General features: G+C 46.1%; 1 protein-coding gene across 3 annotated transcripts in view; it reads left to right on the forward strand.

The window, feature by feature from the left end:
- ATP2C1 (ATPase secretory pathway Ca2+ transporting 1) overlaps window positions 1–24,684 on the forward strand; it is a 153,997-nt gene that overhangs the window by 12,443 nt on the left and 116,870 nt on the right. The window contains exon 2 of one of the 3 annotated variants that reach the window (XM_073569367.1): window positions 7,545–7,664. The exons of the other annotated variants lie outside the window; for them this stretch is intronic. Within the exon in view, the coding sequence (XP_073425468.1) occupies window positions 7,545–7,664 (120 nt within the window). The remainder of the gene's footprint in view (window positions 1–7,544; window positions 7,665–24,684) is intronic. 3 annotated transcript variants of the gene reach the window in all.

The following is a 24,684-nucleotide window of genomic DNA, read 5'->3' on the forward strand; positions in this document are numbered from 1 at the left end:
AGACAACCCTGCTCCTGAAAATTTGAAAGATCACTCTGCAAGAAAGAGATCTACCTCGTGAACAGAAATGGCCATTGCGTCTCTTGAACAGATTTATAGAGCAGCAACTTGGTCTTTGCCATCCACGTTCTTTTAAACACTGCTGGTTGGATTTGGGTGCTTCTGATCTTTCCTTTGGGAGAAAGGTTCTTCAAGCGGTGGTCCCTTCCTAAGGATTACTTTAACTTCTCTTGTATGGTGCTGTTTTGGGGATCGCAAAAATAAATCCTTGAAGCAACCCTCTTTATTCTTTTCCTTCTATGGGCTTTTTTGGGCTTCTCTTCTTGCCTTTTGCACTTTTTCATTGGGTGAAGAAGGGGAAAAAATTGTTGGTAAGAAAATCCTTTCCTCCTAATTTTCCTATCGAATGTGTAGGCAAAAGTATTTACCCCCTCCACCTCTCCCCTTTGTAATTTTTTGTGTTTTGCTACCCCACAACTTGGAGTGTTTTAGTTTTTTTAAAGGTCTGCATCAGTTCATGTAAAGAACATGCCTACAGCTGTGAACTTTTTTTTTTTTTTTGTAAAGAAAACAAAATAACTGAATAGTTCAGTGTGCATAACTACTCACCCCCCCTAAAGTAAGTACTTTGTAGAGCCTCGTTTTATGGCATTTACAGCTGCAAGTTGCTTTGGATAAAGCCCCCGTTACACATAACGATGTCTCAGCGATCCCACCAACGATACGACATGGGATCGCTGGGACATCGTTAGACTGATCGCTGGTGAGCTGTTAGACAGCCCCAGCGATCAGGACCAGCGACGCTGGTTTCTAATGTAAACGTCGGGTATCCAGGAGCTGCTGCTCCTGGATACCCGCTGTTTATCTTGGAAACCGGCGTACACGCTGGTTTCCAAGGTAAACATCGGGTAAATAGGAGCCGTGAGACTCCTGGATACCTGCTGTTTACCTTGGAAACCAGCGTGTATGACTGTTTCCAAGGTAAACAGCGGGTATCCAGGAGCCGCGGCTCCTGGATACACGATGTTTACATTAGAAACCAGCGTCCAGTGTCGCTGATCGCTGGTCTCTCGCTGCCACACGATGCGTGCTGGCCAGCGAGAGACCAGCGATCAAAAAGCGGCCCTGGCCGATGCTGCACGATCAGCGATAACCGGCAGAGGGGCCGGTCGCTGATCCCCCGTCACACACAGCGATCTTGCTGGCGAGATCGCTGATGTGTCACAAAATCGCTGTGTGTGACGGGGCCTTAAGACTCTGAGCTTTCCACATCTTGCCACAGGGATTTTTGCCCATTCCTCAAGGCAAAACTGCTCCAGCTCCTTCAAGTTAGATGTTTTTCTCTGGTGAACAGAAATCTTACTCTGACCACAGACTCTCAATTGGATTAAAGTCTGAGCTTTGACCATGCCACTCCAGAATATTTACACGTTTCCCCTTAAATCACTCGTGTTTTATCAGTATGCGCTGTCATTGTATTGTTGGAAGGTGAACCTCCGTCCCAGTCTCAAATCACTAACAAACTGAAGCATATTTTGCTCAAGAATATCCCTGTATTTTGTACCATCCATCTTCTCCTGGATTTGGACCATTTCCCCTGTCCTAACGTAGACTATTTAGTGTTGATGTATCACACACAAATCTGATTGCAAAAATATTTACACGCGTTATAATATAACAAAATAAGTAAAAAGCCAAGGAGGCTAAATACTTTCGCAAGTCACTGTGTGTATGTTCTTTACTGAACTAAGTAAACAGAGGTCCTCTTTTGCTCTGTAAAGCTGGGGTCGCACATAGCGACTCACCAGCGATCCCGACAATGATATCAACGTGTCAGGATCGCTGGTGAAGTCGCTATGTGATCGCTGGTGAGCTGTCACACAGCTTCACCAGCGATGCCGAGCGCCCGGCGTCGCTGCGTTCGTTAGTTACCTGTCCGCTGATGCAGGGAGCTGGTAACTAACGTACACATCAGGTATCTAAGGGACGCACGTCCCTTGGATACCCGATGTGTACGTTAGTTACCAGCAGATCGCTGGTCTCCTGCCTGTCACACGCAGCAATGTGTGCTGGCAAGCGAGAGACCAGCGACAAAAGAAATGTCCAGCTGCTTCCTACAGCGATCAGCAATACCTGGCAGGTGGGCCGGTCGCTCATCGCTGTCACACATAGCGATCTCGCTGGTGAGATCGCTGTTGTGTCACAAAACTTGTGACTCAGCAGCGATCTCGCTAGCGAGATCGCTATGTGTGACGGGGCCCTAAACCAGTGAAATGGGGAGAGAGGCTCCAACTTTTGAATCTGTAGGTTTCCCTTCTTTGGGGACAAATTCTCTTTCTCGTATGGTGCTGTCGTGGGTTCCGGAAAATCAAATTACCAGTAAGCAATTATCATTTTTCCATATATGTCCGACTTGTACAGCTGCAGATGTGCAAATGTGAACCTAGCCTTACAGAACAAAACAGGTGTGCTTCTTTACGTGTACAAGCTCTGACAGGGTGCGACCAGCAATTGATGACTGAACAAGAAACAGAATAGACCCGGAAAAGCTACTTCAAGAACTGGACGGACCAGATGGAAACCTGTTCATGGACAGCCTAACACTTCATTCATACGACCGCAAAATGTTATAATCTAACATTTTTGGTTATTTGGCCTTTATGGGTACTTTTACATTATAGTTACTGGGTAATATATTAAAGGTGTGTGGACCTCTCATGTCATTCATGGCTGGTAAAATGTGTTGGGCAATTTGGGGATTGAGTAATTACATAGTAGATAAGAAGCCATATGAAAGCAGTTGTCCAAGACTTTTATATTGATTGTCTATGTGAAGGGGCCCACCATTGTCTAGTCATTTGTGGCTTGATGTCCTGGACAGCCTCTTTAAAATAACCATCTTAAATCAGAATGTAAGGGAATGGTTACATAGATTTTGCTGCGACGGCATGTATCAAACTGTTTTATTCTCTGACGTGTGCAATATTGTTTTCCCTCCATCCCAGTGTTTCTACCCCTCTGTGGGTGCTGTAACAATTTCTCCTTGGTGGTTTTCCAGTATCGGAACGTCTGATCTCACAGTGGAGCACAAGCATTACGATGTAGTGTCATCTGGGGTAGGGTTTCTATCTTGCAGCAATGGTTTTATTTGTAGGAGAAGGTGGTCTTCACCATCCTTCAGGGTATATTGGTGTCTATGTAGCAAGCTAATGCTCTCTGGTGCTAAGTCGGCAGCAACTTCATGAACTTCCGGCAATGTTTTTCACTGGGTGCATGTAAAGTGTAATGGCCTTTTGGCATTCAGGAGATTTTACAGTGTATGATGTGTACTAGATAACTGATGAACAGTTACATTAAACCCACCTGCCTGATATTGTATGGGTACCTGTCCTGCTGAAACAGCTGTGACTCATCAGGAAAAGACCCCCACAAGACGTGTAAAGGTGCCGTGGGCTGTGTTACACCAAGATGTATATGTAGAGAAATTTGCAGCACATTTTTCGATTCAAAATGCAAATACTACTTTATTACAATCGTGTAGTAAATACGTCAATCGGTATCAAAGTGCAGGAAGAAAGGAGACCATAAACATTTTTCAACATTTAAGGGGTCTTGTTCACAATGTCGCTAAGGAAAAAGAAAAACAATGATATGGTTTACCTGGCGTGTGTGACTTCATTGCCTTCAATAATGTTCGAACAGGCTGTGCAATTAAGGCAAAGGAAGGGGACTGTCCTAGTGTTGAGAAAATTGGGTAGGACAGGTAAATCATACCCCATCAAAGGGTACGTCACCTGTTAATCTAATTTTGTAATTTATGACTTTGGGTCCCTGTGGCCTCCTCTGTTGGTGAAACCACCCAATGTGTTGTGGCTAGCAATGAGGTCTCCAAGTCCATCATTCGATGCAATAAACATGGTTCCCATTACCACACCACTTCACTGAGGATAGACAAAATTGCAGTAAATAAAGCAACATGGCTGTTACCTGAGAGAAAAGTCTTAAACGGTATTCCAGTTTAAGTATGATATCTGCTGTCCACTGGATAGGTCAGAAGTGTTGTGCTCAGCTATGTTTTTCTGTGACAGTTGGCTCCATTGAACTCCGCTTGGCTGTGGCCAGGTTCGGTTGATGGTCTACATGTCAGATGGAGGAGGAAGCTTTACTCTGTACACAAAACCAAAATAACTTGTGTGTTTATATGTACATAAAGGGATGGACAACACACATCCGTAGATTCTCTGATCCATAAATCTTCTAGCTGTGCCCTCTGGCGCCTGATATGTGGCCTACACAACGTGCGTACGTCGTGCCGCAACTTGATGATCTCCTGGGGCCTACTAGTTAGAAGATTTACCAGCGTGGAGATTCAGTGACTGTGGACTATCGACGTGGTGGCCGCTGAAGCAGTGTCAAGCAAATCCTTTTGGTCCGCTCTACTGGTAGCTTTTCTAAACTGCAGTTTTTAAGGCAAAAGTTTCCCACAGTTCAATACGCCTGGAATGTAGCTGATAAAATCTAAACAGTTTGCCTGGGTAGGGAAATTCAGTGGCAATGAACCGAGGACAGGTAAGCCATAAGAAGTTCACATTGAGAATATCAATTCATTGATTTAAGGACCACAGATGAGAAGGAGCTGGCCTCTAACAAATGTCTTACTATGCAAGACCAGTCTCTGGCTGTTACAGAATGCTCTGCCAAGGCCTGGTGCTGCCACTGCTGTCTTCTGAAGCAACAAAGAACTGTTCTTCCTATTGTCTGTCACTAATGGTAACAAGTCAATTATGTGATTACCGAGGCATGTAGCCGATTGTATCATCCTTAAAATGTCTTTGTAGAAAATGTAATTGTCGAATTCGATCGGAATGAGAAGTAGTGTAAGCCTGGGCTCCACTAGATAATCTTTTGCTGTAACACGATTGACAGCAGGAAGTCCTAAGGTGCTTTTATTAAAGCGAGGCCATCATCCCCTAAAATGGATATTGCACAGTGTTGTAGGGTACTTGGGCCCCTATAGGAACCATACTAGCATTGTACCTTTTACTGGTACTGTGCCTCAGAAAATAACTTTTAATTCATATACAAATGAGGCTTCAGTGCCCTTTGGAAACACGAATACATCCGGAAGTGCAGCGAATGGTGCGTAGACTGCGCCATGATGCATGATGAAGCGCACATTCGCTCTGTCGGCACCATTATAGCCTATGGCCCCTTTGGCTCATACATTCGAATCCCGTTTTGCCGGGGGGGGGGTGTCAGATGTAAGCCTGATGGGGCCACTGAGCAATGCAGTGTGAAGGCACCCTAACACAGTGCTAGTATGGTTGTTATAGGGCCTAAATCCCCTACAACACTGTATAGCCCATTGAAAATGCATTTTGGGGGTGAGTGACCCACTTCAATCATTTATACAATTTCTCTACATGCCTTGCACTGGAAATGTTAAGGCTCATGCACACAACTGACTTTCCCGTACGAGCGCTATTAGCATTCTTCACAAATGGCACTTGTGCCAATGATATTTGGTGGGGCTGTGCACATGTCCCCCCCCCCCCCCCCCTTTTTTAATTTTTTTTGGACCGTGTGGTTTTGAGGAATGTCAGACCTTTACAATTTTTGATCCACAGTGATTTGCAGTGCGAATGAAAAATTATAAAAGGATTTCTAAAGTGACTGTAACTTCTGCATCAGGAGCTGAGAGGTCCTGACGAAATGGCGTCAGGTGCCTACCAAGACCCACGCACTGCCAGCAGGCATCTATCCTAGTTATACACACGTACAATACCTGCTGACACCCGCTAGCTGTTAATGTGTCCTGGCATGCATCTGTCAATGCCGATCATGTGAGAAATGTTTATGTACATACACATTCATCAGGAGCCTGGCAGTACATACCCATTTATCAGCGGCTGTTGGGATGGCACCAGCTATGTGTGTATTTGGACAATGGCCTTAATCTGTGGTATTGGCTCTTATTTCTTGTAGCGGGTGAGATGCCCATTCTCTGGATCTGTGCTTGGCTTGATGATACATTCAATTGATATATGCTATAAAATGTGTTCAGGAAAACCCCTTTTTTCTTACTGCAGGGTACTATTTTTTATTAATGATTTTTAAAGGTTCTTGGTATTCATCTGAGAGAGCATAATGTAGGAAAGAGACCCTGATTCCAGCAATGTATCACTTTGTGTCACAACGGCTGTATCCAGTAAACTAATCAGATGCATGTGGCAGAAGAGCTCAGAAAGCTAACCTTGCCCACACCACCGCTTTCTATGTACATTGTCTATAGACTGTGAGCTCTATATCAGAGTGGGTGTGGTTGGTCTAGCAGTAACTTGAGCTGTAGTCCAGGCGGTGATAATGTCCTGGTGATACAATGAATGTTTTATTGAAACTGCTTACAGCCAAAAAAGTGACACTTCGCTGAAACCTGTTTTTTATCCACTACCTCGTGTTATGAATGGGTCACTGAGGAGGATGGCAGGAACAGGCTAAGCCACCAGAAAACCAGGGAGGTTAATAACTAAGCGGCGTGCAGACCCCTGATCCTATCCACACAACTAGAAGTAGCCGTGGAGCGTACCTACGATGACCTAGACACCTCGGCACAGCCGGAGAGCTAAATAAGCCTAAAGCAAGAAAGATGAAATCTAAACTGCCCCGGAGCAGACCCCAAAAGGAATAGATAGCCCCAAAACATATATTGTCGATGAGACAAGATGAAACACAAACACAGGCAGAAAAATAGACTGAGCAAATGATGGGGCCCAAACTGACTAGATAGGAAAGACACTGTCTGCAATCACGCAAAAACCCTGAAAAATCCGACACGTCTGATGTACAAAAAAACACTGAAGTCACACGACTTCGCCCCCCACTATATCAGCACTCCGGTATGAACTGGAAGCAAAGCAAAAGAGACCAATATAACAGGGGACTGAACAAACTGACACAGGCTGTAACATATGGAGCGGTGGTCCAGCACAGCCCCCAGAGGAGCAAGCTGAACCCGCACAACAAGCAGAGAGAAACAAACCAGATCAGATGCAAAGGATTAGCAAATGAACCACTTAGCTGAAAAATGCAGGATCAGGGCAGGAGACATCAGACCTCAGAATGCACAGGAAAGCAATCACCAGCAGGGATTGAAGGAAGTCTGCAAACTTAAGTACTCCAATCAGTAACCCCAGATCTCCAATCGTCATCATCAGGTGGCAGACCTCTGTCAATCTGGCCAGCTCCACTAACCACTGTAGGGAGCAGGGGGAGCTTCGGCTCAGATTTCTGAGCCAGGGAATTCACAACACTCATGCTTCTCAGATTACACAGCAAAAACATGCTGACAGATTGTCTGTCTTTTAAAGGGGTTGTCCACTTTCAGGAAAGTTAACCCCAAACACTTCAGTTACTCGCCCATCGTAGGTCCAGTGCAAATTCCTGCTACTATTTGAGTCCAGTTTGGCTGCAGTGATGTGTTAGTCGATGGCTACAGTGGTACGCGCACCGATCACTGAGTTCAAAGGCTCCTGCTCTCTCTACAGGCTACAGCAGTGATGCGTGCTGTCGACATGACCCATCACCACAGCCGACGTGCTGAGATCGGAGCAGCGGCATACAGCAGTTATTGGATCCAGAGAGAGAGCAAGTCCACTGTAGAACAGGTACAACCCCATAAATGGGGATTTTATGTATGTATCATTTATCAACTATCCACTAGGGCCCTCAGCGACTGGGAAAAAAAAACAAAAAACAGGCTGTGTAAATGGAGTGCTAATGTGCATGGGTGTTGGCGAATTCACATAGTTTTTTTTTGCATTCTACCACTCTGGTCCCTAATGGAGGGATTTTGGGGGTCTGTAGATCAGGCTCTTAGCAATCGTGCATTAACCAACAATTCTGTATCGCCCTCTAACGACCAGCAATTTTTTTTTTTTTTATTTTTTTTTTTTAACTTTGGTGTTGAAATCTCCTTTTCAGCACTGTATTCTCGCCAGCTTTAAAATGTCAAAGCGTCCTTTCAAAGATCTTTACTGCAAAATGTCAAAGCTACAGACTAAACGAAGGAAGGTAAATGTGTATAAAACAAAGCTCTCATTACTGGTCTGACGACTCCTGTGCAGTCACCCCGCAGCCTCATTATGCATTCTGAGCTCACTGACTGTTATTAATCACCTATACTAGATGGCAATTTGCCAAGTTAGTTAACTCCCTAGTGCTAAAGCATTGTTTTATCTCTCTGCTGGAGTCTGCTTTGATGTGATTATTCTGATTTATTTTCTGTTTAACATTCATATATTGTAACGCTTATCTAACCGTCACCCCCTATGATTCAACCTTTTTCTTAATTTTTTTTCTTTTTTTTTTTCTTTATTAAATATTCAGCTTTTTGAATAATGGTCCTTGCCAATAAGCCGAAAATGAAAGAAAAAAAAAAAACATTCAAAGGCCTTTAGGAAGCATTGTTTTGTACCAAGAGAACACAAAGGAAATGTAGTGTAAAAAAAAAAAAAAAAAAGTTTTACAAAGGTTTTTTTTTTTTTTTTTTCTTTTTTTTTTTTTTGACCAAATGGGAGCAGAAACCCAAAAAAGAAATCCAGTTATGCTATTTTGTGTTGGGATGTTAAAATTCATTTACATTGGCCATTATAGTGACTGTTCCTAGGAAATCTCATTTCTCGATAAGTAGTGTAAATAGGCTGACAATCGCCGTTGTTCGTCTGGTGAAAAGATTTTTAAACTTGATTAAGATTCACCATTCTCAACAATACATCGTCTTGTGTAAATGCAGCACGTTCTACTGAGAACCAGGGCTGTGGAGCCTGACACTATGTTCATTTTGGTGGAGTTGGTATGAAATGGACAGACTATGACTCCTAAGATATATAATAAATTGGGTTCAGTAGTTATGTGCAGGATGTGCTGTAAATGTTCTCATAATTTGGGAAAGTTATGAAATGTCCTATAAATGTCTGTTCTGTTCGTGATCTTAGGATCTCTGACTTTAGCTGAGATGAATCTGTGCTGCGCTTTATGTACATGCTCAGTAGTGAGGCAGTGCTGTGGGGATGAATCTGTGCTGCACTTTATATACATGCTCAGTAGTGAGGTAGTGCTGTGGAGATGAATCTGTGCTGCTCTTTATGTACATGCTCAGTAGTGAGGCAGTGCTGTGGGGATGAATCTGTGCTGCACTATATGTACATGCTCAGTAGTGAGGCAGGGCTGTGGAGATGAATCTGTGCTGCTCTTTATGTACATGCTCAGTAGTGAGGCAGTGCTGTGGAGATGAATCTGTGCTGCTCTTTATGTACACGCTCAGTAGTGAGGCAGTGCTGTGGGGATGAATCTGTGCTGCACTTTATATACATGCTCAGTAGTGAGGCAGTGCTGTGGAGATGAATCTGTGCTGCACTTTATGCACAGGCTCAGTAGTGAGGCAGTGCTGTGGAGATGAATCTGTGCTGCACTTTATGCACAGGCTCAGTAGTGAGGCAGTGCTGTGGAGATGAATCTGTGCTGCTCTTTATGTACATGCTCAGTAGTGAGGCAGTGCTGTGGAGATGAATCTGTGCTGCACTTTATGCACAGGCTCAGTAGTGAGGCAGTGCTGTGGAGATGAATCTGTGCTGCACTTTATGCACAGGCTCAGTAGTGAGGCAGTGCTGTGGAGATGAATCTGTGCTGCACTTTATGCACAGGCTCAGTAGTGAGGCAGTGCTGTGGAGATGAATCTGTGCTGCTCTTTATGCACATGCTCAGTAGTGAGGCAGTGCTGTGGAGATGAATCTGTGCTGCACTTTATGCACAGGCTCAGTAGTGAGGCAGTGCTGTGGAGATGAATCTGTGCTGCACTTTATGTACATGCTCAGTAGTGAGGCAGTGCTGTGGAGATGAATCTGTGCTGCTCTTTATGTACATGCTCAGTAGTGAGGCAGTGCTGTGGAGATGAATCTGTGCTGCACTTTATGCACAGGCTCAGTAGTGAGGCAGGGCTGTGGAGATGAATCTGTGCTGCTCTTTATGTACATGCTCAGTAGTGAGGCAGTGCTGTGGAGATGAATCTGTGCTGCTCTTTATGTACATGCTCAGTAGTGAGGCAGTGCTGTGGAGATGAATCTGTGCTGCACTTTATGCACATGCTCAGTAGTGAGGCAGTGCTGTGGAGATGAATCTGTGCTGCACTTTATGCACAGGCTCAGTAGTGAGGCAGTGCTGTGGAGATGAATCTGTGCTGCTCTTTATGTACATGCTCAGTAGTGAGGCAGTGCTGTGGAGATGAATCTGTGCTGCACTTTATGCACAGGCTCAGTAGTGAGGCAGGGCTGTGGAGATGAATCTGTGCTGCACTTTATGCACAGGCTCAGTAGTGAGGCAGGGCTGTGGAGTCATGGAAATTGAGGCGTCGGCGGTTTGTGTTACCACTCCACTGCCCTGCTGAGAACCATGACAGTCTATTCTCATGGCATGATCTATTGCCAGTTGTTCTGTGCTTATGGGAAATGTGCTCGTTGTGCCTAAACAGGCTATTAAATAACCATTAATTTAAGGGTTAGTCTGAAACCCAAAGTAAATTTAAAAAAAATCTTTAAAAGCTAAACTTTTGTAACTTAATGTAAACCCACCCTTTGGCTTCATTCACACATCAGTATTTTATCAGTAGAAATGTATGTGTGAAAACCAGGAGTGTCTCCAAAACACAGAACAGGTATCAATCTTTTAACTTAGTTTTTCTCTTTTCTTTTACTTTCCATTCCTGGTTTTGGCATAGAAATACTGATGTGTGACTAAGGGCCCCGTCACACATAGCGACTCACCAGCGATCCCGACAACGATATCAACATGTCAGGATCGCTGGTGAGTCGCTACATGATCGCTGGTGAGCTGCCAAACAGGCAGCTTCACCAGCGATCAGCACCAGCGACGCCGAGCGCGCAGCGTCGCTGTGTACGTTAGTTACCAGCTCCCTGCACCAGCGTGCTGGTAACTAAGGTACACATCGGGTTTCTAAGCACAGCGTGCTGCTTAGAAACCCTGCGTTTACCTTAGTTACCAGCGCTTGATCGCTGGTCTCCCGCCTGTCACACGCAGTGATGCGTGAGGGCCAGCGGGAGACCAGCGATCAAAAAAATGTCCAGGGCTTTCCACAACGATCAGCGATACCGGCAGGGGGGCTGTCGCTGATAGGTGTCACACACAGCGATCTCGCTGGTGAGATCGCCGTTGCGTCACATAACTTGTGACTCAGCAGCGAGATCGCTATGTGTGACGGGGGCTTAAGCCCATAGATAAAGGGTACCTGACCTTTCACTCAGTCTGTGAGTCAATTGTTGCTGAAATTCCCCTCCATTTAAATCTCCTTTTAGTGCACATCCCAGCCCTATGTGACCAGGGTCTCGGGCTCTGTAACTTGCCATTGACTTTTGCAGAGTAGACCGTTCCTCTTCATCCCTCTCTTCCCAGCATACATTGCACCTGCCTTTATTCAGTAGGTTGCATGCCCCAAGCTAAAAATCCTTCTTCTCCAGAAAGGACCTGTAACTAGTCTCCGTTTCTCTGGCTCTAGAGATGGATTACTAGTTACAGGCGGACAGTAATATTTTGAGGGTTCGGCGTCGTCCTATTTGGGTGATTTGCAGATTACCGACTTAACTCACTATGAAAGTCTGAAAGTAAAGTGATAATTTGAAAAGGTTACCTTTGCTACATTAAATGGGTGAAATTGTATAGTGCTTGCAAAATCCAGAGCAGTGATTTTTACTGTCATTGGTTACGGTTTGTTGCCTAGGTTACCAGCCACCACTGCAGTGCTTGCAAGCTCTCAACAATAGAGCTGGTAAGTGCCACTTTGAAGCTTGTTGGAGTGCATTGTTGGATCCAAATCCATCCAGCTTCAGTACAGACACAAAGGGGCCCGTGCTTGCAGGATCGGAGAGCGCACAAGTCGGGCAGTAGCTCTATTGGACTCCATTATCAATCAGGCGTATGCAGCCTCCCAGCAAGCCCAGTGGCAGGGGAAGGGGTGCAGCCTGAAAAAGATGAGATCCCTTTTTAAATCTATCATCGGGAAAGAAAAAAAGCAAATGGGTTGAGTCTCCTTGTAAAACTCCAGCCTGGCCTTATTGCTGTGTTATCTGCAGGCAGACAATGATAGATTATTGCTTGGAACAATGGTGACCATAGGTTAATGTTTCCTGAGCAACAGTGTCTGAGGACAATGCGCAAAGCGCAGTGCTGGCTGCCAATCAGAGGGCAAGAAAGGCAGCACGTTACCTGGCTCTTATCACAAGTTTTCTTGTTCCTTTTTTTTTTTTCCCTTTATTCTGAACACACTTTGGTCCGTCTGCAAGACTAAATGCAGTTTTTGTTGACAATGTGGCATAGAAAACTGGATCCATCCTGAACTTAAAGAGAACCTGTCAGCAGGATTTTACAAAGCCATATTGGTGCTGTGATACTGATTAAAGTGATCCCTGCAGTGAAGACAGCCATGTGTGTGACGTTTTCATTTATTGATCTCTGTTGATGGGGGTTGGCCTGTGCACAGGGTCTGATCTTGGTGCTCTGGGCCCTTATTCACTCTCCTGTTTCAATGACGGGTCACTGATGCCTCCTATCTGAAATATTGTGCCGGCACAATTGCTGTGGTCTCAAAAATTGTTTCCAACAAAATGCCGCTGGCAGAGGGTTAGCCCTCCTTGCTTGTAATCTGCGCTTGAGTTGCCCACTGCATTCACTAGCAAGATGTTTTGAGCAGCTGCGATATGACTTTTCTAAGGTGCAATCCTGGTCCTCTGCCCCAGGAGAGGCAGTGACCCGTCATTCCAACAGGAGGGTGAATTAGGGACCAGAGCACTAAAATAAAACTGATAGCGTGATCCAAGTGACATTAGCAAAAGCTCCTGATTCTGTTGTACTGAGACCCCGGCCCTGGGGTGAGTCTGTGAAACACCATGCACCGGCTGGCTACAGGTCGCCTGACCTGACCTTCACGACCTTGGTCTGGGCCCTACGATCCATACTCTGACCGCACCACATAGACGTCTGAATTCATAGTGGTGTTGATTGTACTCTGTAGGTACAGTCGCTTTCTCATTTCATGTTCCTGTGTGTTCCCACTCTCGCACATTAAATGAAAGTCCGCAGAACCTCATGACTGATAAGTACTAGGACCATTCGACTCTCCCCACAACTGATGCCAGGAGAGGCTGACTAGGCAGTCGAAATTTAAATGGCTGAGGGTATGTGCACTTTACGTCTTTCGGGAGGATTTTTTCTGGAACCCACTTGTGAAGGCTTTTACAAAACATCAAGAAGGACTATATGCAATGCAGTGTCAGAATGACTTGCTATACATGTTATGTCTTGTCACTTGTTTTAACAGCTCCGAAAGCCATGAAGTGACCTGCCCATTCTTCTGGCGGCTTCTACTTGGGAGCCGCCAATATTTTATACATAGTGTGTATATAAAAAAAACAAAACACTGGACAATGCTGCTGTGGAAGACGTCAACATGCTTCAGGTAAAACTCTGCCGTCATTTTCCCGAAATTCCTTCCGTCAGCAAAGACTAGGGGATGTGCTCAGACTAAAGGACTTTGTAGTTTGGTTTGGCCGCTCCATGACGCACCGAGCTCCTGTACTTGAGTTCAACAGTCAGTGTGTGTTGAGTTCCTTTAAAGAATATAATTTCATTGGATTGTCTCCTTTTAATATCCGTATTGTGGGACCACCTGCCAGTCAGACGCCACAGCCCACTGCAATAGTAATCCTCCTGTGCTTTGGAGATCCCACCCATGACTTTGACAGGCACAGGGGTTTCCTTGATGGGATAAGCCAAACCAGATTACTGAACTTTCTAAAGGGATTATCTGTAAGATGCTATTGGTGGCACTTCATGGGTTCTGCAGAAACTTCAATAAATAGCGCTAATAAACTGTAATTGCTGCTCACCCAGAATTCTTAGCCATTGAAACAAACCGCTCACATCGTCAGAAATCTTTAAAGATTCAAAACTAATGCTTTGCTTATACTTGGCCGGGAATCAAACCAGGCCTAAAAGCTTGGACTGTCGTCACCTTTAATGTACAGGACATGGCACCAGAGGCTGTAACAAGTAGCAGTAGATGTGCGAGCTCAGCAGAGCGTCTGGAGGAGCGGGATGAATTATGCAGCTCTTGATGCTCGGTAGAACGTGCTGCTTTGCTTGATGAACCTGGTGACCTCCTCCAGTATCTGCATTTGCCATGCAGCAAGGGGCTCTATGCGCTCAGGTTATTGAGCTGAATGTAGATTTGTTTGTAGCCAAGGGCAATGTACCTGTAGGCATTCTGATGGTGCAGGCTGTGTTTGGATTGTGTGTTTGCTCTTGATGTTCCCGATATGTGCTATTGTTTCTTCTACTTGGCTTGCAGGGATATATATCTTCACTGCCTGTCATCTGTTTGGATAGTCCTTCTAAAGGCCATTTTACATTTAGCGATGCACCAGCGATCCAACCAGCGATCCGACCCGGTCAGGATCGCTGGTGCATCGCTAAATGATCGCTAGTGAGCTTTCATCCAGAAAGATCTCACAGCGATGCAGCAGCGACGCAGCGCACGATACTTACCTTTCACACACAGCGATCCAGACGTCCTCCCGCCCGCCTCCACGCGTCGCTGGACGTCACAGCAGGAAGTCTCAGCAGGAAGCGCCCGACGAGAAATGGAGCCGGACATTCTCGCGCGATCAGCGATGGACAGCGGGGGAGCCGGTCGCTGGTAAGTATCACACATAGCGATATCGCTAGCAATATCGCTATAACGTCACAAAACCAGTGACGTTTTAGCGATATTGCTAGCGATATTGCTTAGTGTAAAACCCCCTTAAGTGCTGTAAATAGTTTTAAAGTAAAGGCCCTTTTACATTTAGCGATCCAACCAGCGATCCGACCCGGTCAGGATCGCTGGTGCATCGATAAATGATCGCTAGTGAGCTTTCATACAGAAAGATCTCACAGCGATGCAGCAGCGACGCAGCGCACGATACTTACCATTCACACACAGCGATCCTGGCGTCCTCCCGCCCGCGTCCACGTGTCGCTGGACGTCACAGCAGGAAGTCTCAGCAGGAAGCGCCCGACGAGAAATGGAGCCGGACATTCTCGCGCGATCAGCGATGGACAGCGGGGGAGCCGGTCGCTGGTAAGTATCACACATAGCGATATCGCTAGCAATATCGCTATAACGTCACAAAACCAGTGACGTTTTAGCGATATTGCTAGCGATATTGCTTAGTGTAAAACCCCCTTAAGGAATAAAATCAATGATTGCATTGCTGATTCTCAGTGCTCCCATATTGCCATGCCCTGTGGCAGCTTCCTGATTAGTCAGAACTAAGGATGAGTGAATGCGCTCCATGATACTTGGACATCCCTCGAAGTATCTGGGTGCTCGGATGTGCTCTGCACTTGCTGAGCATTGACTAGTGCTTGGATTTGAAGCTCGAATCCCAGCCCCGCATGTTTCGTGCCTGTTATACATAATAATAAATTTTTATTTTTTATAGCGCCGACATATTCCGCAGCACTTTACATTTCAGAGGGGATTTGTACAGACAATAGACATTACAGCATAACAATCACATACAGTAGATTATAACAAATACCAAGAGGAATGAGGGCCCTGCTCGCAAGCTTACAGTCTATGAGGAAAGAGGTAGACACGAAAGGTGGGTGGTAACAGTTGCCCTGATTGTATGGACCAGCCATAATGTTAAGTGTGTAACAGTACAGACACAGAGGGCTAATGGATGCATAAAGCATGTGGGAACATGATGCGGGAAATCTGGTTATGGTAAAACTTTTGCTGTGCCACACAGGGATAGATTAGGTTAATGTGTTGAGGCGATAGGCCAGTCTGAATAAATGCGTTTTCAGGGCACGCTTAAAATTGTGGGGATTGGGGACTAATCGTATTGACCTGGGAAGTGCATTCCAAAGAATTGGCGCGGCACGTGTAAAGTCTTGGAGACGGGAGTGGGAGGTTCTGACTATTGAGGATGCTAACCTCAGGTTATCAGCAGAACGGAGGGCGCGGGTAGGGTGGTATACTGAAACAAGGGAGGAGATGTAGGGTGGTGCTGAGCCATGAAGAGCTTTGTGGGTGAGGGTAATAAGTTTATACTGAATTCTGGAGTGGATGGGTAGCCAGTGTAATGACTGGCACAAGGTAGAGGCATCGGTGTAACGATTGGTGAGGAATATGATCCTGGCTGCAGCATTCAAGACAGATTGGAGAGGGGAGAGTTTGGTAAGAGGGAAACCGATTAGAAGAGAGTTACAATAGTCGAGACGAGAATGAATAAGAGAAACAGTAAGAGCTTTTGCAGAGTCAAAAGTAAGAAAAGGTCGAATTCTAGAAATGTTTTTGAGGTGCAGATGACAAGAGTGAGCCAGTGATCGAATGTGGGGGGCAAAGGAAAACTCGGAATCAAGTATGACCCCCAAGACAGCGGGCCTGTTGCTGGGGAGTAATAGTGGAACCACACACAGAAATAGCAATGTTGGGTATAGGTACATTAGTAGAGGGAGGAAACACCAGGAGTTCAGTCTTTGACAGGTTCAGTTTCAGATATAGTGAGGACATGATATTATACACAGCGTTTAGACAATCGCCGGTGTGTTCTAGAAAGGCTGGCGTGATGTCAGGAGAAGAAGCGTATAATTGGGTGTCATCAGCATAGAGATGGTACTGGAAATCAAATCTACTGATTGGTAGGGGCAGTGTACAAGGAGAAGAGGAGGGGGCCTAGAACCGATCATTGGGGGACCCCAACAGTAAGGGGAAGGTGAGAGGAGGAGGAACCGGCAAAAGATACAGTAAAGGAGCGGTCGGAGAGATAGGAGGAGAACCAGGAGAGAACGGTGTCCTTGAGGCCAATGGAACGGAGCATAGTGAGGAGGAGCTGATGATCCAGTGTCGAATGCTGCAGAGAGATCCAAGAGAATTAGCATGGAGTAATGACCATTTGATTTAGCTGTTAGCAGATCATTAGAGACTTTAGTGAGGGCAGTTTCAGTGGAGTGTAAAGATCGGAAACCGGATTGGAGAGGGTCGAGAAGAGAGTTTTCTGAGAGATAGCGGATAAGACGGGAGTGGACCAGGCGTTCCAGGAGTGTAGAGATGAAGGGAAGATTAGAGACAGGTCTATAGTTAGCGGTACAGTTTTGGTCGAGGGATGGTTTTTTAAGTAGTGGATGTATGATGGCATGTTTAAATGAGGAGAGAAAAATACCAGAAGAGAGAGAGAGGTTAAATATTTTAGTTAGGTGAGGGGTGACAGCAGGGGAAAGGGACTGGAGGAGATGTGACGGAAATGGATCACTGGTGCAAGTAGTTGGGCGCGAAGATGCAAGGAGCCTGCTTACTACTTCTGTGACTGGTTCAAAATCAGAGCGTGAGCTAGATGCAGTGGGGGAGGGAGGACGGTGCATGGTATGAGGGGATTTGGAGATAATTTCCTGTCGGATCTGGTCAATTTTTTCTTTGAAGTAATTGGCCAGATCGTCAGCTCGGAGCTTTGTGGTTGGGGCCTGTACTCTTGGATTGAGTAGAGAATGAAAAGTGTCAAAGAGACGTTTCGGGTTATTGGACAGTGAGGTGATGAGGGTGTTGAAATAGGCTTGTTTGGAGAGGTGAAGGGCAGTGTTGTATGTTCTAAGCATAAACTTAAAATGGATGAAATCTTCGTGTAGATTGGATTTTCTCCACAGACGTTCGGCGCACCTGGAGCACCGCTGCAGGAAACGTGTTTGCACCGTGTGCCAGGGTTGTGGTGGTCTATTTATAGGGGTTGCAAATTCATCCAGGGCACTTAGAAGTGTTTCATTGTAATGCTTCAATGCAGAATCCGGACATGAGAGGGAGGAGACAGGGGCCAATGAAGACTGAAAGTTCTTCATAGTTTCTGGGTGTTAATGGCCTGTATGTTTCTAGAAGTCTGGACAGTGGGGGTGACCTGAGCAGCCTGGCAGTTCTTGATAGAGAATGAAAGAAGATTGTGGTCAGAGCGGGAGAGGGGAGTTTGCAAAATCATCCGCTGCACAAAGCCGAGAGAAGACCAAGTCGAGGGAGTTTCCGTCTTCATGCGTTGGAGAATTAGTAAGCTGCGAAAGGCCAAACGAGGAGGTTAGAGATAAAAGGTGAGTAGCAGATGGTGAGAGGGGAAGAGCAATGGGGATGTTGAAATCTCCCATGATGAGGGTAGGGATGTCACAGGAGAGAAAATGTGGAAGCCAAGTGGCAAAATGATCCAGGAACTGATGGGAGGGGCCGGGGGGACGATACACCACCGCCACTCGCATGGAGAAGGGGGTGTATAGTCTGACGGCATGGACCTCAAAAGAAGGGAAGACAAGTGAGGGTACTTGAGGGATAACCTGAAAGGTACATTTTGGTGATAGGAGCAGACCAACGCCTCCACCTGCTCTATTGTCTGATCTTGAGGTATGAGAGAAGTGTAACCCCCCGTATGAAAGAGCAGCAGCAGTGGTAGTGTCTGACTGCTGGATCCAGGTTTCAGTAAGAGCCAGGAGGTTAAGAGAATTAAAAAGGAAGAAGTCATGGATGAAGGAGAGTTTGTTACACACTGAGTGAGAATTCCAAAGTGCACAATTAAGAGAGACAGATGGCATGCAGGGAATATTAATAAGATTAGAGGGGTTTCTAAGTGTAGCAGTCGGGGGGTTTGACTTTCTAGAACATGGGGGACCAGGGTTGGGAGCAGTGTCTCCTGCGACTAGGAGAAGGAGGATAGAAAGAGTCAGCAGATGGTTAAGTGATTTGTGAGAGCGTCTCTGATGTTGAATGGTGGGACTGACTGGATCTGTGCAATTTAACAATGTGAAAAGAGCGTGAGTGCTATACATAGTAGAGGAAAGGAGCGAGGGGCCGATATGGATGGAGTGTAGAGAGTTAATGCCAGGGTGGTGGATGTGTGTGAATGCAGCGGCCAGAATAAAAATTACACAAATGCATATGGTATATATTTGTTGTACTCCTAATGTACAGGGAGTAGATGTATATAAATGTCTTACCTGTCTCCTGCCCTGTCTTACTGCCATGTTATAACTGCCAGTAGTACTTTGATACATGTACTTCGATTACATGTGCATAAATGCCACCCCTGCATGAAATACATCAAATAAGCATGCGTGGATTGCCTGCTAGTCACGTTAATGCCGTAGCCATCTTGGTGATGGCATTTTACTGTGATTGGCTGGCTGCATTGCCTCTTCAGAGGTTATGAAAGGACACATGCTGCCGAGCTCGGCTCACTGACGCCGTTCTACAGCTCTGGAACAGTCTTGATTGTAGGGAGAGAGAAGTTATCCAGACCTGTGTGTTCACAATTATACTAATCAGTCCTCTAGTGTTGATGCTGATGCTGAACCATCAGTCCTTCTAAGGCTGTGTGCCCACTTAGCGATTTTTAAGCGTTTTTGCCGCGATTTTCGGCGCGAAAACGCTGTGAAAAAGTTTAAAAATCATGTACAGAACGCCCCCCATGCATTCCTATGGCATTCCGCACATGCTGTGCTAATGCTGCGCTTTTTTCCGCGGCGGAATCGCATCGCGGAAAAAATCGCAGCATGCTAATTCTTTTGTGCGGAATCGCAAAGAATTGCCGCGATTCCGCACCCATAGGAATGCATGAGAATCGCTTACTTCCCGCATGTGGCTATGCCCACCATACGGGAAGTTAAGCGTCTCATGTGTGGTTGGTACCCACGGTGTGGAGGAGAGGAGACTGTCCTCCAGGCCCTGGGTACCATACCCCTGTAAAAAAAATAAAAAATAAAAAATCTGGGTATATTTACCTTCTGGCGTCCCGCACTGCATTCCCGGCCTAGCGTTCCCAGTAATGCCTTGCGGCAAGGCCTTGTGATGACGTAGTCTCGCGTGACTCTAGCGATCTCGCGAGATCGCTATAGCAACGCGAGACTACGTCATCACAGGTCTCGCAAGGCATCGCTGGGAACGCTGAGGCCCGGGATGGCAGCGCAGGACGCCGGAAGGTAAATATACCCCGATCTTTTTTTTTTTTTTGCATTTTAACATTCTATCTTTTACTATTGAGGCCGCATAGGCGGCCTCAATAGTAAAAATCTGGTCACACTTGTCAAACACTGTTTGACGAGTGTGACCAACCTGTCAATCACTTTCCAAGCGATGCTTCAAATCGCTTGGAAAGTGCTTGAATATCGCACACGAAAATCGCGGTGAAATCGCGCGGAAAAAAAACGCGCGATTTCTGGGAAGGAGTCCGGTTTTCTGTGTGCGTTTTAACACGCAACGTGGGCACATAGCCTAAGGACTAATCTTGTGCTTTGCTGCTTGTATCAGATACATTCTGCATGTAGCCTAGGCACTGTTGCAGGACCAGGGAGAGTGGCAGAATACAGCATCTAGTCAGGGCTTAAGGCTTTGCAATCCGTTGCTAAATATATAGCTTTTGCATGTGACAATGTGTGTTTTTTTTTTTTTTTTTTTTTTTTTTTTTTTAAATTGACTATTGTCATCCATAGTGTATTACCTGCTTTGTTTTACATTTTGGCATATAAGGGTGTGTGCACACATTGCGGATTCTGCTGCATATTTTTCCGCGCAGATTTGTCAAAATTCGCAGGTAAATCCGCAGTTCCAATGACCTGCGGTTTATCTACGGATTTACTGTGGATTAGCCTGCGGTTTTCCCCTGCGGTTTGACACCTGTCATGGAGCAGGTGCCAAACCGCTGCAGAATCTGCAGAAAGAATTGACATGCTGCGCAATTAAATCCTCGCGGAAAAATCTGCAGTGTCTGCACTGCGTTATACATTGACTAAAATGGTACTGTACAATGCAGCAGAAACTGCTGCGGATCCGCAGGGCCAAATCCGCTGCGGATCCGCAGCAGAATCCGCAATGTGTGCACACACCCTTACACTCCAAAAAAGCATTCACAATGGGTTCTGGATTGAATTAGTAATCTGTACAGTGTTATGTGCTTTAATGGGTGGCAAGGCAACAAAGATGGCAGAATCCTACGAGACTCCAGAGAGAGCAACCAGAGGAATATCTGAGCCAGAGCAAGCTGGCGCGACAGCAGAAGTGGTGGGAGCCAGTGGTCCGGAACCGTCCACTTTCCTGGAATCACCAAGGCCCAAAACCAGGCTGCTGCTTTCACTGCTGGGGTTCTTGTGGATGGGAGAGCCAGGATTCATCAACTAGTGAGCGGACTGTGGAGCTTAGGCTGGCTAGAAGAGAGGATATGAGCCAGTGTCATGGATGGAGACATGCTAGTGGGCCCACTGGCTGCAAGGTATTGAGAATTCTTGGGGAAGGGGGGCTATGCATACGACCAGCAGCGGAGATGGGGTCCATAGAGTTTGGGATCTGTCATATCAATCAGCAGGTAGTAGAGACAGAACACTGCCTCGAACACTGCTGACAGCTGCAACCAGGGTCACTTTCCTCAAAATGGAATGGCAACATGGCTGGTAATCGGCAGGTGTAATCCAAGAAGGAAGGGAACAGGATGAACCCTTCTCGCGAAATGAACGGGCCTGGGAAGAGGTTTCTCTAGGCAACATGACAGTGCTACCACCCCTGAGAGATCAGACTGTCCTTGGGGTTCCCCCCACCTCCTATGCATAGGAGCATGTCGGCCATTTCTACATGTCGGGGGCTCCGGCACTACCCGAATCCAGGTCATTTACAGCCCAGGAACCTGGGAATCTGGCTCTAGGTAACAGTTGGAGGCAGTCCCCCCAGCCTCCCTAGACAGGAGAACCAGACACCTGAATAGGAGTACTGTATTACCTCTTTTTATAATTTCTGCCTTTGAGTTGTAGGAGTACATCGACACTTTCAAAATATTTACGTTCAAAAAATTTTCTGGATTGAATTTGTGATCCATAGAGTATTGCGTTACATTATGGTATCTAAAACAGAATTTTTTTTTTTTTCCTGATTCAGTTAATCATCCACACAGTTAAAAGTGCTTTGTGTAAAATTACGGTAGTTTACATTTTTAAAAACTGCTTGGCTTGGTACGGTTCACAAAATATTTTTGTTCCAAAAATTGACTATTGTCATACATACTGTATTACCAGCTTTTTTGTTGGTTGGAAATTACCAGTTACCATTACCAAATAACTTTGTTTTGAAATGTAAAAATAAAAATTGACTTGCTGCAGGTGTACTTTTCTGCACTTTTTTTTTTGTGTGCTGAAAATGCCCCCTCGTCTTATACTCGAGTGAGGTGTCCATAACATGGAAGGGGAGGGGCTGCGGCGGAGCAGCGGGACACAGGAGGCAGGAGCTGGCTTATACTCGGGGCGGCTTATACTCAAGTATATACAGTATTTGGTTGTTCAAAAATTGACTATTGTCATATATAGTGTAGAACTTTGTGTGAAATTTAATTGGTTTGAAATAAGAAACAAAATTGGTCTGCTACGGGTATGCAGATTTTGGTCCCTCAGTACTCTGTCCCCAGCCACCACTATTTTTTCCAGTGTGGTGTTCCCACCTTGTACCAGCATGTGTCCAGGAACATCACCTGTGCCCTTACCAACACTGTTACTGGGGTCGTCCGCTTAACAACCAACACGTGGACAAGCGCTTGTGTTCAGGGATGCTACATTTCCCTGACTGCTCACTGGGTGAACCAGTGGAGCCGGGCAGAGTGCCACTTTTCATGGCACATGTGCTGCCGAAGATTTCTGGCCCTACTTTTTTCGGGGTTTCATCCACCTCCTTCACCAGCTCCTGCACCCCTCCTTCTCCATTTTCTACATCTCCAGTGTGCTATCTCAGAGCACATCGTTCACATCAGCCTTATGCTCTGCAGCACTGCCTCAGCAAAGCGGCAACAGGCTCTGCTGAAGCGAATTTGGCTAGGAGACAAACCGCAGCAGAGTTATTGAAAGGAATAACGGACCAGACAAATCTGTGGCTCTCGCCGCTGAACCTTCAGCCAGGCGTAGTTGTGTGAGAATGGCCGTAACCTGGCGGTGGTTGTGAAGCTTGGCATTTCCACAAGTCGGCTACAGCTGCCGCCGCTCTGGCAGCGCTGCAGCGGCGTATGCAACGCCAGCTCCCCAACTGGTGTGCAATTTCCACATGCTCTGGAACTCCACACTGCACATGCTGAAAAGGTTTTGTGAGCTGCAGAGTTGAGCTGTGAAATACCAGCTCCAACATGCCTGTCGTTATTCTGATCAGCTTCTTCACATAACTGAAGAATGGGCATGGATGTCTGATATTTGTGCTGTTCCTAAGGCTTTGAGGACTCCAAAAAGATGGTGAACGGCGATGACTCCATCGGCGCAGCGATCCTGCTTCTGTGCCTACGTAAAGCGCAAATGTGAAACTAGCCTTAGCCCTGCCGTGTGCCCAAACAGTGGTTCCTCCCCACATATGGGGTACCAGCGTACTCAGGACAAACTGGACAACAACTTTTGTGGTCCAATTTCTCATGTTAGCCTTGGGAAAATAAAAAATAGCGGGCTCAAAAATCATTTTTGAGGAAATAAAATGATTTTTTTATTTTCACTGCTCTGCGTTATAAACTTTTGTGAAGCACTTGGAGGTTCAAAGTGCTCACTACACATCTAGATAAGTTCCTTAAGGGGTCTAGTTTCCAAAATGGGGTCACTTTTGGGGGAAGCTCCAAGGTTTAGGCACACATGGGTTCTCCAAACGCGACATGGTGCAGGATAACGATTGGAGCTAATTTTCCATTCAAAAAGTCAAATGGCGCTCCTTCCCTTCCGGACCCTGCCGTGTGCCCAAACAGTGGTTTATGACCACATATGAGGTATTTGCCCCACAAATTTTAGGATCCATTTTATCCTGTTGCCCATGTGAAAATGAAAAAACTGAGGCTAAAAGAAAATTTTTGTGAAAATAGTCTTTTTTTTTTTTTTTTTTTTTTTTTTTTACGGATCAATTTGTGAAGCACCTGGGGGTTCAAAGTGATCACTATGCATCTAGATAAGTTCCTTGGAGGAAAACAAAAAGCAAAAAACACAAATATCCTAAAATAAAGTAAAAAATAAACTGCAAATGATGCATAAAGGTAATAATAGTATTTAGTAAACATAATTTTGATCAAAATCATGTACAAGCCATCCCGCCACGTCAAGGCAACCCCTATGGGACAGTCCTACTCCAGTATTTAAAACCTTTTCACTTGTCTAGTGACGTGAATGTGAACAAGGGTCGAGGGACTGAACCACTAGTAAAAGCATAGGCCAGACCAGCGTCGGACTGGCCCACCGGGGAACCGGAGGATTCTCCGGTGGGCCCTGGCATCTGGTGGGCCCTGGCACCTGCAGGCATACAGGGCCAGCAGTTGCCTAGGGCCCCCGCTGCTCCAGGGGCCCCCAGCCAGTGGTGTGTCGCACACCATGCAGCTGCTATGGGGGCTCCTGCCAGCGGAGCAGCAGCGGGTGTCAGGAAGCAGGAGCCCTTGTCCCCGCTGCTAAAGAGAAATGAATATTCACTGCGAAGCAGTGAATATCATTTCAGGTCTCCACCCCCAGAGGCCCCGCCCCCAGAGGCCCCGCCCCCAGCCCAGTAAGCCGCTCTGCATCTGTAAATCGGGGCCGGCGCCGCCCTCAGGCCCCTCTGCTCCTGACTCACAGCCAGTGCGC

The sequence above is a fragment of the Dendrobates tinctorius genome, unplaced genomic scaffold (assembly GCF_039654945.1).
Source record: "Dendrobates tinctorius isolate UK_male_01 unplaced genomic scaffold, ASM3965494v1 ptg000005l, whole genome shotgun sequence".
Taxonomy (NCBI): Eukaryota; Metazoa; Chordata; class Amphibia; order Anura; family Dendrobatidae; genus Dendrobates; species Dendrobates tinctorius.